The sequence below is a fragment of the Melospiza melodia genome, chromosome 5 (assembly GCF_035770615.1).
Source record: "Melospiza melodia melodia isolate bMelMel2 chromosome 5, bMelMel2.pri, whole genome shotgun sequence".
Classification (NCBI taxonomy): Eukaryota; Metazoa; Chordata; class Aves; order Passeriformes; family Passerellidae; genus Melospiza; species Melospiza melodia.
In genome coordinates, this window is record NC_086198.1 from 33783203 (window position 1) to 33798897 (window position 15695).

The 15695-nt window shown below is 40.8% G+C and overlaps 1 protein-coding gene across 1 annotated transcript; it reads left to right on the forward strand.

Annotated features, from left to right (window-relative positions):
- The first annotated feature begins 5140 nt into the window (after positions 1–5140).
- ELMOD2 (ELMO domain containing 2) lies at positions 5141–15584 on the forward strand. Its single transcript, XM_063156978.1, has 8 exons — positions 5141–5324; positions 6539–6567; positions 7165–7259; positions 8131–8260; positions 9062–9195; positions 9770–9838; positions 11269–11402; positions 11762–15584. Exons 1-8 carry the CDS (start codon positions 5180–5182, stop codon positions 11917–11919), a joined length of 894 nt encoding a protein of 297 aa, XP_063013048.1. The 5' UTR covers positions 5141–5179; the 3' UTR covers positions 11920–15584.
- Positions 15585–15695: the final 111 nt, after the last annotated feature.

Below are 15695 nucleotides of genomic sequence, written 5' to 3' on the forward strand. Positions count from 1 at the left end.
CTCCCGCGGGCACTGCCCGCAGCACCCGCACCGCACCGGCACCGGCACCGGCAGCGCCGGGGCAACGCGGGCGGGGCGTGGTCGCGCTGCCCTGCCCTGCCCAAGTCATAGCATTGAAAGGAATGAGATGGATGTGTCCTTACAAACAGGTGCTGTGGATCTGCTGGTAGCTAGGGCCAGAGACCTGCAGGTAGGGAAGGAACGAGAGAAACTAGCAGTTTCAGAAAATGTTGCTAATTGACAGGGATACTGCTCAGCCGAGGTCATGCTTGATTCCCGAACTTGGAGAAAAAGAATAAAGACTCGATAGAACCGTGTTGTGCAAGGGGTGGTGCGTGTGTGCGCACGTTAAGGGGGAATTGGGAAGTCTGTGCCTCCGGGTACCTCAGCCAATGGGGAAAGGAAGAGGGTGATGTGCCTGGGAAAATCAGGATAATAAGGGGGCTATGTCCTCCAACAATCTGAGAGACCCCATGGGAAATACCTCATCCCTCCCTTTGTTCATGAATAAAGTTACAGAACTCCTCTGTCTCCTTTTTGAACGTAGACTTCTCGTTATGTTTTTTCTGCACAACATTGAACATTATTTGACTCGTTCGAAACAAATGGGGCATTTGTTTTTACATTGCTTGCGAGATTGTATCAGGAAGGCAAGCTGTGTGCAATTAATACATGCATTTAGCACAGTCACAGAATCAGGTAAATAAACCAAGCTTTTCAGTTCCCCTTCAAAGAGGAAGGAGGGCAAGCAGGTGCATCTCACCCGACCAAAGTCTAATGGTACACTGGTACCTGTACCTGATAACAGCATTATACTGCAGCCATTGTCCTTGCTCCACACATGTGCCTTTCCATTCAGACACACACCTGTTGCCTTTTCAGGTCTTCAGCAATCCATAAGGAAACAAAAAATTAGTCACTGCTCAGAATACATCTCCTACAACAATAGTTTATAAAGGGAACAGATACCTCGTTTACCACGGTTCCTGGAACCACTTACAGCAACACAGTTCTAAATAAACCACCTACGTTTCATGGACAAAAATGTTCCTCCTAATACCTGATCAGCAGGTATTTAGTGGCTTTTGCTTTGACATGTTCTCTACCTGCTCACAAATCCACCTTTCACTCTGCAGCTATGACAAAGAAAATATGCTTTCCTGTTCTGTGCTGCAAACATGCAAAAGACAGCTTCAGAAATCAGACTGGGCTTGGGCAGCTCTCAAAAGCAGTGAGCTTTTTGCTAGCTAAACTGATATCTACTTCTTAATGTATTACTAGCATATATAATTCATTACCTTATTTACCCAGAGGACATAGTAATCTAGACAATTTGTTTTCTGAAAATATGCTTGTATTATTAATACAGTATCTCTTCTTCCCTTTCTCCATTTGCTTACTTAACAATTTACCTCATTTTGTACCAAACCCCCAAATGATTTTGTGTGCAAAATGAATGGTGTGGTGCAGAGCAATGCCAAATTCTACAACAGATGTGTCCAGACACAGGTGTGCTGGAGTCCTAATATCAATGCTGCCTTTATATGCCCCTCTGTATACTAACAACAGTAGAACTATGTCCGTTTTGGAAATTTGGGACCTCACAAATTGTATATTGCTGCTCTGGCAAGGTCAGCATGACCTTCCTGTGTTTGAGTTATGATATGGATGAGTTTATATCTCTGTTTACTAATTCCTTTGAATTATAAATGTTATTGTTCATTAAAAATGCAGGAGACTGCTAGTAGCCTGCATCAGTATAGACATGAACTAAAAATCTCAGTGTGGCCCCATAAATTGCTGGGAAGCCTTGAGTTAGACCTCATTATTCCTGTCCTGTACACACATTTCTTGTGAACTTCCCTCTACCTTCTGTTTCTGTGCCATTTAAAATATAAATATTTTACTGAGAAATCTTCTTTAAGCTACACTTTGGATATGCATTTATAATTGGTTAATAGGATGCAATGCAATCACAACACAATCCTATTTACTGCCTCCCCATCACCATTCCCCTCTCCCATTTAATAAACTAAAAGCTCAGGGCAAAAATTTGGATGGAGGGTCAATGTAGATTTTGGCACATTTGCAGTAAAATAGAGATTAAGAACTAAAAAGAACAAATGAGCATTAAATATCCCCCCCAATAATGAATAAAATATCTTTATTGGTTGGTGTTCTATCTGTAATAAAGCTAAAACGAACATGTAAATGATGTGGTCAAGCAGGAGGGCTGCTGAAGATAAGATTAACAGAAATCTAACACACATTTCATTTTAGCTTTTTCTTGCTCAGATGACTGCTCCACATCTTTATACTGTTTTCACACATCCATGTGTAAGCAAGGGTAGACAAAAGAAACATTAAAATAAATATTTGACATTATACAGGCTTCTGGCTGAGCCAAGCAGTAGATTATTTTCCATGTCCTTCATCTGCAAAGGAATAGGAACAAAGAATAACTGCCAGTAATAACAGGTAATGGCTGCTGCCATGGAGAGTTTTCTGACTAGAGACAGATCCAGCTGCTGGTTATTTGCCCTGCTGCTCACCCAAGAAATGGGATTTAAAAAAGTAAACAGGTTATGATCTTTACTTCTACCAAAGTCTCTGTGAAGGTGAAACTTGAAGGCAAATACTGAATACAAGAGGAAGGTGGATTTTTTTTAAGTTACTGCATGGTATTTTTGACTGTCTTAATAGAATTTATTAACTGACTGCACATGATGTTACAGAGACATCTTGCATGATTCACGTGCTAACATTTGTACAAAATCAAACATGCTTGCTGTCTTGCAATTTACAAAAAGCTGTGGAAAAAAACAGTCAAAAAAGCGTGCTATAATATTTTTAAAGCATTAATTGGTTACAGATTTTACTTTAAAATACAGATTTAAAGTGAAGGAAACATCATATAAGCAGAAATAAGTGTAAGACTAAAGCTTGCATCTTTTAAACTCACATTTCAGAAGGGCTTAATTTAAACCAAGACCTTAAAATCTGTCAAGCTTACCTCAACAAACCTAATTCTGTCACAGAGAAGTGTGGTGCAATGTACTGCCAACACCAGATATTCTACACATCAGTCCTGGAGACTGGAAGCAAAAACAATTGATAAAACAATAATAATATAATGTGTGTATGTATTGTTACCGTAAATCACAATAGAAAGCGGAACAAATTCCAAAAATCATAGAAAAAGTTACTTTGATTCTTGACATTCCACACAAAATGTAATTTCTGTTTAAACAATTGAGGTTCACATATCAGTGGTTTCCCCACATGAAGCCTTGCACCCCTGTGAGTACAGAACCCAGGGAGAGGATGCCAAACAAGCTGGTCTGTGCTCTGAAATCCTCTCTGGGACATAGGCCATCAGACCTGCTGTGTGGCTTTTGATTTAGTGTAAAAGTAAGCTCAATTTCCACACATCAAAAAATATATCAGAATGCAGTCAAGCACGTCTGCCAGCTCCCTTACAACACTCCAAATTTTGCATACAATTCCGTGCTCAACCCATGTTTACTGAAACAATAAACTGTAATACAACGGCAGCAGTGACTGAAACTAAATGGAGCACTCAGGCTGAACCTTCATTCAGCAAAGGCAAGGCAAGGTCCATGGTAACACACTCCTTGAAATCATCTAGCCCAACTGTTGCAAGATGTGGAATATGTAAAAATTTTCTTAAGAAAGAATATCCTTTGGTGTTTTGATCTTTATCTACTTTCAAGACTAACCAGCAAGAGGGGAGATTTAAGTCATGAAACAGAGAGCACCCAACAAGCTCTAGGCGATGTCCAGGTGTTCTACCAAAAATTATTTTTTGGTGGAATTGTCTTGTTAAGGTTTGGGGCTGGACAGGCTTCGATGTTCTCAGAGCCAGGGGAGGCTAACAAAGCTTGGGAAGAAGGATGCACCGCTGTGGACAAAGTGGGTGCCCCATAGTGTCACACGCATCTTTTCATTAAAAATCCTTTCCTAGGATTTTTTCTTCCTGACAAGCTGAGAGGCCTCAGGAACAAAATGTAAGCAATGGTTATCTGCTGCTGTGGAATGCAGCAGGTGCATCTGGGATTGGCCCATGTTGGATGTTTGTAATTAATGGCCAATCACAGTCAGCTGGCTCGGACAGAGAGCCGAGCCACAAGCCTTTGTTATCATTCTTTGCTATTCTATTCTTAGCTTAGCTAACCTTCTGAGATGAAACTTTTTCTTCTATTCGAGTAGTTTTAATGTAATATATATAATAAAATAATAAATCAGCCTTCTGAATAATGGAGTCAGATCCTTTTCTCTTCTCTCACCGGAAAGCCCGTGTGAACACCATCACACCACAGTGCCCACCACAAATGCAGAATTTAGGGGCCACAAGCACACCTGGCAGAACTGCCAAGGTAAGGAAGAGACCAATGAAGATAACTCAGTAATTGTGCTGGAATCGGCTCCCGCTGGGAATTCCGGCAGGGGCAGATCCCGACCGACTCACAGAGCACCGGCCCCAACCCCCTCGGGCACGGGATTAGTGAGCACCAGAGGTGAGAGAACATTAACCACCAGAATACTGATTAGTATTACAAGAACTGTGTAACTTGCAGCCAACGAACAGCAACCCCTTTGTTTAGTAAAATGTATAAATAGGGACAAGTGCTGATCGTTGGAGCGCTTGATCTGTGTGTGGATTATGTGCGGATTAACCGCCCAGGGTTGTGCAACTCTGAAACAGGCACTCGATGTCTCTCTCCAGTGTCTCTCGCTATCGCACCGGGCGCTCAGGCCGGCTCTGCGGGCAGCAGAGGCAGCGGGGCAAGGGGCGGGCGGCGAGCAGCACCGCCCGGAGCCGGTGAGGGCCGTGAGGAAAGGGAAGCCTCTTCCCAAGGGAAGCCTCCTCTCAGGCGGCACTTCCGCCGGGCAGCGGGCAGGGAGCAGCACCGCCCGGAGCCGGTGAGGGCCGTGGGGAAGGGGAAGCCTTTTCCCAAGGGAAGCCTCCTCTCCGGCGGCACTTCCGCCGCCCGCCGTGCCCGCGATCACTTCCAGGTCGGGCTCCGCTTCCGGCGGGACGCGGGGCGCCGGGCCCCGCTCGCTGCCCGCCCGCGCTGCTCTGAGGGGCGGCGGCGGCCCGGCCGCGAGGGGGCAGCGCGGGGCGCGGGCGGGCCGGGCCGCGCTGGGCCCCGCGGAGATGTGGGCGCACGTCTGGCGGTTCCTGTACAGCCACTACTTTCGCTTCTGGCTCAAGTGGCTGCTGCGGCTGCTGACGGGCAAGTGCGAGCTGCAGCGCCTCCTGGGCGGCGCGGAGCCGGGAGCGCGGAGGACGCTGAGCGTAGGTAATGGAGGGGCCGGGGCCGCGGCGCCGCCTCGGAGCGGCAGCAGTGCCGGCGTCATTTAGCCTGGAAATGACCTCCGTCATCATCGATTAACCCAGCACCGAACCCTGTCTGCCAGTGCCATATGCACACCTCCTTTAAACCTCGCCGGGAATGGTGGTGACTGAACTGCTGTCCCGGGCAGCCTGTTCGGTGCTTGACAACCCTTTCGGGGGTGGCTCTGCCCTCATATCCAACCTGAACCTCCCCTGGCACAACCTGAGCACGTGTCTGTCCTCCTGTGCCTGCTCACCTGGAGAAGGGATCGAGCCCCTCCTGTCCCAGGCTCCTTCCCAGGCGTGTAGGGATAGCGCAGGTTCCCCTGAGCCTCCTGCTTTCGCAGCAGCACCTGGTGTGCATCCCACAATTGTATTGGCACTCTGCCTTTCGTCCCAGCTAGCCCGTGAGAATCCTGAATCAATGCCAGAACCAGCTTCACAATTCACACCGGTACCTGGTGTGCGCCCCAGAATTGTATTGGCACTCTGCCTTTCACCCCAGCTAGCCTGTGAGAATTCTGAATGAATGCCAGAACCAGCTTCCTTGTCTCCTTGCTAAGGAGATCCCAGTGTCATCAAAAAGTGAATCAGAAATTGTATTTCGCTAGAGTCTTCCTGTAACTTTGTGTATATGTTTTTACCTTACTTTACTAAAAAAATTGACATTTTATTTTTTTATATTTTATTGTATATCCATAAATGCATTTTTTGGAGGTGAGGAAGAGTGATTTAACTTACAGTTCTGCTTGATGCAGAATTTTGATCAAAATAGCAATTCAAGAAACTGCTGAACATTTTTGTGGTTTTACAATAAATTGCAGAAATGACCGTGCTTCCTTACTCTTCAGTGATAAACGTGAAACAGGAAGATATCAATTGACATATTTCTCTCCTGACACCTTTTCTAATTTGCCTTTGTTTTGTACATGTAATTGATGCTTTAAAAAATCCAGATCTACTTTCAGCGTTGTACTGAAGAGTTATAAAAAAAGATCTGTGTAAATTAAGACATTCTGTTACCTGATAAACGGTTCATTTTAAGGTTGATTACTTTTTTATTACATGTATAAAAGGGATGCAGAATTTTATAATGGTTATATACTGCAAGAACACTTATTGACAATTATTTAAAACAGTTCAATTTAACGGTGAAATCTACTTTTTTCCATATTGCAGAACATTCACTGGAATCATCAAAAAATAAGGTAAGAGATAGCAGAGATGAAAGTGTAATAAAACCTTTTTTCAGAGACAGATCCCAGGAAAATAACACATGCATCCACTTTCTGAGAGGGGCAAACTGAAGATGAGTAAAGGACAGAGAGAACTTGGAATTTTGTGTTCTGTGTGCTGAGTTTATTTAAGGTTTCTCAAAAATAATCCCATGGCCCTTCAAACATTTTTTGAGTGAAATCTCAGCTTTGTTAGCTACCTGTCTTCTAATTCTGAAACATTTTCTTGGCTGCACTTGTTTCAGTTGGAGTAGGAAGAATATGTCAGCAGCTGAAAGCAAACAAGAACCTACAGCAAGCAACTCTCCAGCTTTGTATTTATTCTTTATGCAACTCCTATGTAAACATTGCTGTTTACAGCCTGACAAAGCACAAATCACACTCTCATGTAATTATTGCAGATGTTTTACGTGCAGTTTGAGCCAGTGCATTGTAAGCAATTGCCTTAAACTGACCCTTTTCCTCTGATAGCAAATAATACACACAACAGACAGAGAGAAGCTGAGCAATAATAATAAAGTAGACAATGTTTTCATTGCTCATGAACTCTTTACTGTGTTAACCACCTAGGTTTTGAGAAATGCTGTACACATTGAGGAAGCTGAAGTGGAGAAGTGTGTCAGAGATGTCATGAAAGCAAAGAAGATTGGACAGAAGGACACAAGGTGTGTTTGGAGACCTTTCTCTGTTCTCACTTGTTTCCATGTTCTTCCAGCTGCTTAACCTGATGCAATGTTTATATTCAACGCAGGTGTTCAGAATGAAATCTGAAAATGAGTGTGGTTATGTTCTCATCAGTTCTAGAAAATGAACTGCAAAGTTTAATTCATGTGGATTTGGCATTACTGTGTGTCTGTTTGCAAGTCCCTTCTGGTACTCCATAATTCTGACTTGTATGATCATTGCATAAGTTGATTACAAGAACTATATAATTCCTTAGATATATTTGAGAGAATGTACTGATGCCTGATTACTGTTTGCATTCATCTGCATAAGTAATTAGTGAGTGACAGGGAATAATCCAAATTTCTTCTTTTTTTTTCATTTTTTTGCATGTAAGACTTACAAAAAGTTTGGGGGTGGGTGAAGGTACAATGGTCAGGATGATATATGGAGTTTCGTGCCATGACAGATTTTAGCAGGTTTTTTTGGTTGTTTTTTTGGGTTTTTTTTTGTGTTTTTTTTTTTTTTTTTTTTTTTTTTTGGGTGGTTTTTTGTTTTTGTTTTTGTTTTTTTTTTTTTTTGTGTGTGTGTGCTTTTTTGGGGCTTTGTTTGTTTTTATTTTTTGGCGGTTTTTTTCTCTCTTTTTCTTCCCCATAATTGAAGGCAATGGTGTCTGACTGCAGCCCTGCAATCAGCTAGAGATCTTTAAAGTATGTAAGTGTACTTAACCAGCTGTAGTTCATAAAGGTACACATAAAGCACTTCCTAATTCTGGTGTTTACATAAGAAAGGTCTTATTTTGTAATTCAAGCTAGAATTCATGGCTGAATAGCCTATTTAAATCTCCTCTATGGTGTTTTGTCATTATTTCAGGTTTAAGACAAATTTGCATATATCCTTGCTACAGATATCAGGTTATAAAAAATTGTATTTGGATGTGGAGAACCTGAGGAAGGTCCCATATGATTCAGAAAATGAAGAACACGAGGAACAGTTGATTGAGGTGAAATAATTTTTAAAATACATGCGCTGTTTGGTTGGTTTTCCCCCCCCTTCAAGTCCAACACCTTGAAAGAACTTATTGGTGGCATTCTTACCAGCTGGCCTATTTAAAGCTCTTTTCTGCTTACAAACTGCAAAGCAGAACTGCAAACTGCAGAAATGACATATTAAAATATAACCTCAAAGAAAAAAGCTAGAGTTACCTGCAGTGGAGTTATTTTGTGTGAAATCAGACATAACAATATATATGTAGAAAAATTAGTGGGTGATGCAAAAGATTTATAACCTTATGGACACATCTAACGTTGTAAACCACTAATTACTAAATAAAGAAGACACTAATTTTTTCTTATTACTGCATCCCAGTCAGTATCAAGGAAGATGGTTTGGTGCTGGAAGATAAAACTTCATCATTATCTCAGCTTGCTATGGAAGCCCCAGCAGTGACATGTTAAATGAGTATTCACTGAGAATTTATATTTCAGTTTATGGCTGTCCTATTACAAAATGATGCACAAATTAATTTCCGTAGTGAAACAAGTCTTTGTTTCTTCAGTATTCCTGCAGCACCTTTGTCTGTGAAGGGCAAATAGCACACTTGATGTTCAATATAATAACTTGCATAACTGCTGGAGTGAGCCATTGTAGCAGAGCCCAGACTGGCACTCACAGAGAAAAGCAGCATGCAGATTGTGCCCTGTTCCAGCCTGGTGAATGGTTTCCAGTGGCAGCAGCAACGTTCTGAATTGCTGTGGCCCGGGATACTTGATACATAACATAACATGGCAGTCTGTTTGTGCAGCTCTGGAATTTGCTGATGCCTCACGAGAACCTGAAGGCCAGAATCAGCAAACAGTGGTGTGACATCGGCTTCCAGGGCGACGATCCTAAAACTGACTTCAGAGGGATGGGGCTGCTGGGCCTGGTGAACCTGGTGTAAGTGAAAAGAGGGATTTCATGCTTTCTGTAACTAGTTTGCAGTGTCTGTCTTTTCTCTCGTTAATGCTGTTTCTAATAGAAATTGAGTAGAAGCAAGTAAAAAGTATTGTGTTCTACATTTCTGGTGGCTGCACATTGTAAACATGTGATGTGCTTGGGTAAGGACAAGAAGTGAGGGAAGGGACAGAAACTTGCCCAACCTTATTTTGATGTTGCCTTATGATAGAGTCAGTAGGTTGTACCTAACTTGTCCAAAGCTTTAAAAATTCCTGAATGTAAAAATTCGTACTGTAATGGAAAATAGGCAAGTTTACATATCTTTGCTAAGCTAACTTTTTGGACTAGGTTGAACTTCATATTTGATGTTCAGATCACAATGATTTTTATTTTTTTACAGTATTAGTTCACGCTGAATATAGTTTATTTTGCTGCCTTTTCCATGGTTTTTATTTTGTGCCATTTACCAGTTAAAAGCTAATTTTTGCCTTCAGTTTAAAGGTACAGATTTTAATGTTGACATGAACTCAGTATTTTTTCCCAAAGAATCTAAAATACTATTTTACACTGGCAGGTATTTTAGCAAGCATTACACCAGTGAAGCTCGTCAGATCCTTTCTCGGTCCAATCACCCAAAGCTGGGGTAAGTCACTCCAGAGTTTTTTCTGGCTGCTTCTATGTCAGAACTTAAGTGAATACTCTTAAACATGTGTCCAGAAGGTAAAGAGGAAAATACATGTGGGCTTTTTCCATTAAAGGATGAAAAAAGGGTCAAAATAGAAAAATGTGAGAAACCAAACACAGAAAGCAATTTCTAGCTGGGAACTAAGTGCAGCTTTTTTTTTTCCCAGAATAGATTTGTTGGGGCAAAAACGTTGCAAAATATCATCTTTATTTAACATAGTAAATGCCTTTAACGTTGTAGTTGGTTTTATTTATAGTAGACTTGGATTAGATTTAGAAATTCATACTTGTTTTTCACCTTCTTAACTGATCCCCTGTGTTGGGATAGTTTAGATTACCTCTTAAGGTCCTTTTCTCCCTCTGGGTTTCTGCTGTGTAATAAGTATTTACAAACAGGTGGTGTGTTTGTTTAAATTTGTTTTCAAAAACTTTGCATATTTAGGCATTTAGCAGTTTTTACAGAGAAATATGCTCTTAAACCAGTCAGATAAAATAATCTGATCTGTCTAGCTCGTTGTTAACTTGATGAGCTACCAAAAAACAGGAGCCCTTCGTGACTTTGATTGTAAATAACCCTGATTACCCTGTGCAACTCTGTCATCAACAGGTTATGTGAGACTTTTTGTTCAATTACATAATTGGTAGAAATTAATTGATTTTTACTTTTTCGTCCTCTACAAACACTTGTTGTTTAAGAATTTCTATTCTAATACTTTTTATACCATGCTATAGAAAACCAGATTCGTTCAGCTTGAGCAGCAGGTTGAAGTAATCTCGCAGACGTTTTTCCACAGAAATCCTTTCTTTCAGATTTCTGTGTCTTCTGGAAGGCAGAGGCCTCAGAAGGGAAGGTAAACAATTGTTATCAGCTGCTGTGGAATGCAATAGGATTCATCTTGATTGGCTCATTTTCTATGTTTATAATTAAGGGCCAATCACCAGGGCAAGCTAGGGGACTGAGTCCCTGGACACAACTTTGTTTGGATTTCTTTCTATCTATTCTTAGCTTAGCTAGCAGCTCTGCAAACCTCTCTCAATATTCTATTAGTATAGTAATAATGTATTATATATAATATCTTAATAAATCAGCCTTCTGATCAAGATACAAGATTCACCGTCTCTCTATCACCAGCTGCGACCCACTCAGGCGCGGTAATAAAGTAGACATTCCATTTACACTGCAGCAATGTTTTCACATCCAATTTTCAATATTCCAGCAGATCTAAGGATTTCAAGTGATTAAGTTGAAGTCAGCTGGTTAGCTTTGCCATCTCAATCTCACAGTAACTTTTACAAGTATCACAGGACAGTTGTGGACTGTCAGAGCTTTCCTAGAGCAGAGTGTGCCAGGGAACCTTTAAGTCTCCCAGTCCATGGTTTGTGTTGCAGGTACTCCTATGCCATAGTTGGGATCAATCTGACAGAGATGGCATACAGCTTGCTCAAGAATGGTGCTTTGAAGGGCCATCTCTACAACATGGTCTCTGGGCTGCCACAGATGGAGCACTTCCATCAGTTCTACTGTGAGTACCCCCAGCTGCTCTAGTACTCAGGGGTGGCCACAACACAGAGTTTGGGCTCCTTGGAGTGCATTTCCACTCTTTTCCATTAGCCAGAGCAAGCTGCTTGTCTCCTGTATTGGAAATGCACCGGTTGCCTAAACACTGTGCTGCAGAAATGTACATTTAAGGATCATTTCTGTGGCTTTCTGTATTTTAGATATTCCAGTCTGCAAACTCAGTGTTTGCAGATTTATATTTTATTTATTATTAAAGCATCCAAAGGCTTGCTGTAGATCAGGATGGGACAGTCCTTGTTTTAAGGGGTTGAAGAGAGTCTAAAGGAGCACTCTAGGACTGGCTGTATTTTATTTTCTTCACAGGTTATCTAGTTTATGAGTTTGACAAGTTCTGGTTTGAAGAGGAACCAGAAAGCATTATGCACTTCAACCAGTACAGAGAGAAATTCCATGAAAAAATTAAGGGACTTCTACTGGATTACAGTGTGGTACTGACCTTACAAGATACAAAGAAACCTTAATTCCTCTGCAGTACATGAGGTTCTGTATTAAAAATTGAGTGATGCATTCAGATGCAAAGTTTGTGTGTTTCACCAAAAACTGTCTAACAACAGAACTTTTTTATTTTTACATTAAAAAAAAAGAAAATTAGCAAAATTCAGTTAGGGAAGCTTGGACAATCAACCTCTGTTTACAGGTATTTTTATGCTATTCTCCAAAGGGCAGCTTTCTGAAAAGGAAACAAAACCCAGCCAACAAACCAACACAAAAACAACCCACAAATCTCAAGAACCTCTGGATTGCTTACTTGTACATTTTCTTTTATACTTCTTAGTGCAGAAATGTGAAGCAGGTATTTGTGCTGCATCATATTTTCTATGAATGGGTTTGACTGTTAATGGTCTTTTAAAAGACAGTTTAAGTTGTGCTTTTCAAATTTGAATTTAAATTCCAACCTTGTAATGTAATGGTTGAGGTTCGGGTTTAGTTGAAATTATTGTGGTTTTAGATTCTTTGTGTTCTTGTTCCTTTATATGTCATCGATCATTCACTCAACAATGTTAAATTTCTTTGTATTTAAGAGGTCCTCAAAGGAGATGTGTTATTTGTTTATAATTTTGGAAAAGAGGCTTCATCCATCAGCATATTTTACTTACTAGAAATTACTTCTGGAAAACGAAATTTATTTATGGATTTGTACCAGCCAATTCCTATGCTTGAAAGAAGTTTAGTTTGCAAACAAACAAAAAGAACCACGTGTCATCAGCATGAGGAGAAGATCCTCAGGCTAAAGCTACTCTTTTAGAAGTATTCCTATTGTAAAACTTTTGATTCTTTCTAATCTGACTTCAAATGATGAGAAAGATTGACTCAGAATCTGGTGTCAGCCCTTTCTTTTAGCAGCTAAGGGGGTATTCTTAGTGGGAGATACAACAGATTTACTTTAGCCCTTTTATAAATTTAAAAAAACCCCTTTATTGCAGCTGCAATCCTTATTTTGTAAAAATAAATTCACATCTGAGTACAAGTCTAAAAAAGATGTATTTTCCATGGAAGGGATGCAACTTTGATGTGTTCCTTAGTGTTGCCCTCCTCAGACAATCTAATAGATAGAACTTCATGTCTGTATTGTGACTAATTATTGCTCAGAGCAACTTTAAATGGATTTGGTATGACCATCACTTTGTTTTCTAAGACCTTCTATTAAATAAGTGCCTTCTGCTGTTTTCAATCAGCTTTTTATTTTGAGTCTTCTAACTAGATCACAGCCTTAGAAACTTGAGTAATTTGAGAAAGATTTTTTCACCTATACCTGAATGGTTCACAGTGGCACAAAATTTGTATGTTATACAAGCTTTCATGTATTTTTTTCAATCATCTCAGGTAAACTAGTTCATTTCTAGTCAATGACTACTCCAGAAGAGATTCCTGAAGAATATAAGCATTGAACACAATGAATGGAAGCATGATAAGGGAAAAAAAAAGAAAAGACAACCCCCTGTTTGTAATGAGTGTTATTACACTCCATAAGTATGAAATATAATATGTGTAATACTGCATTGGAGAGCATCAAAGGCCACCTGGACACAGCCCTGAGCAGCCTCCTTTGAGGGCCCTGCTTTTCTGTTTCTCTGAGCTTTGAGACCCTGTACATGCCAAAAACCCAAGGAAGGAAGTGGAAAATGGCCCAGGTGGTTCCTTTCTGGCCCCATCTTCTGTTGAGTTTGTCTGCATTAGTAACTTTCTCTATGGCTTGTAGCTCTCCTTTGCAAGCAAAACACGACTGACTTTGAATTCCAGAAGTGATCCCCATTATGTTTGGCAGCAGCAGCAAAGGAGATGCCATTTGTGTTCATCTTCTGCCTGCCAGCTAGTTCCAGAATCATTTGAGCCATCTCTAAAGGCTCCCCTGAGCTATGTCTGCAAGCTTTTTTCCTGTTTTTCCCTACAGTTGCAAAATTAATTTCCAGCACTGAAACTTCCACTGGGCTCCTTGTTCACCAGGAGACTGACATTTAATTATTGCTGAGGCTTCTAAAGCCCACCCATAGAGTCTCAGGGTTCCTACCACACACCTGAGATGCTTTAGTGTTAAATGTAGTTCAAGCTTTTAATGAAATGCATCTTTGCTAGTTTTTTTTCTTCCTAAATCAGTGGGTGATCTGGGAAACAAACTCTGGCAGTAAAGCCAGCCATCAGCAGGTGAGTGAGACACGAGGGAATGCATTAGTTTGCATGTAGTAATTCAGGTGAATGTTGATCTTAGGCTGCAGTGCACCTTCCCAGGAGCCAGTTAGGATTTGCATGTGGATTTGTATGGTCAGCTAGCCCAGTAATCCTGTCTAGGAGTCACTCACTGTTTGTAGACTAATCCTGGCTGTCCCTGTGTGCACCCCTGGTAGGTTAGCTGTGTTGTGGTGGTAGCTAGAAAATGTACTGAAATAGGTAAAATTGTGTTTAGAGAAGGCAAGGACAAGGCTTTACTAGTCAGTGCTGTTTTTGCTAACTCTGTTGTAACGTGACAATCCTAAGGTTATGGAAGACTGGAAATGGAGGCAGGCCACTTTTCTGCAAGTTGATACATTCTTGAACACCAGAATTTGTTGCTCACAGGTTATTCTAAGAGTCTTAAAAACTCAGTATTATTAACCATCATGTTTTAAACACATATTATCTTAGAACTTGCAAGTGCTGTTAGTTTTCTAACTTGCTGCCTCATTTAAAACATATGTGAAAGCTTTTATGCAATAGTAGAAAAAAAATTAAAACTGGAGAAAGGGTGGTTTTCTAAATTTGTTGTTGTTCCTGTAGCAAATGTTTAACAAACTACCTTCACTTTTGTTGTTTAGTGTATGCTTGAAACACGGTGCCACTCTATGAACAAATTTATCTGGAGATAAGCAGAAGTTTACTACAAGCAAATGTAAAGTCTAGTCTTTCACTAAGTAAACATGTTGTTTCAGAGGTAAGAACTTGATTGGAAAGCCATGTGAAGGCAGTGTTACATAGGAAGAAAGGAACAATCCTTTCAAACTGGCTGTGCCAGTTGATACAGCCTTGTAAAGAATAGGGCATTTTGTCCTAAGGGGCAAAAGGGGCCAATTCAAACACCCCAGGTACATAGTGTCAGACTTTCAGTCTTTGAAAAGCAGAACAAAAATGCAACATCTAACGAAACAAAAAGCAGTCTTTGAAAAATGCAACAAAAATTAAACACACACACAGTTCCATTGGTTTTCCAGATTTTCCGTCCTAGTTTAAATAGAATTTCACGAAAGAAATAACTTAGCCTTTTTTTAGGAATTATGATGGAAAAGTTTGTGTTTAGTTAGGTGGGAGTTGAGCAATCAGCACCCTTGACAATACTGCTAGTGATGTGGTGAAGATGTTGCCTGTGCTTTCCCTGTCATTGCTGTTTGTGTTGCTGTAGTACCACGGTGACCCATCCTTGGACTGGTGTTTCTTGTGCCATTCTAGATACTGTCTTTCTCTGGGGAATTGGGAACAACCCAGACATGCCCAAGACAACTTGTGGGCAGTTTCTTCTTATGACACTGTGCTTAGACAGCTGCATACCAGTAGGAATTCCTGTTTACCACAATGTAAAAGCAATAATGTGTACTGTGATGTCTGTGTAATAGAGATGTTTACAATGGTAGCAAATAAAGAACGGGTTAGTCCAAAATATTGCCAGCAGTCGTGTCTTTGGCCTGCTAGAAAATGGAACAATTTTCAGTTTCCTGCACTGGGATATGAGTGAAAGCTTTCTCCTAGTTTGTTCTTCCCCCCCATCCTC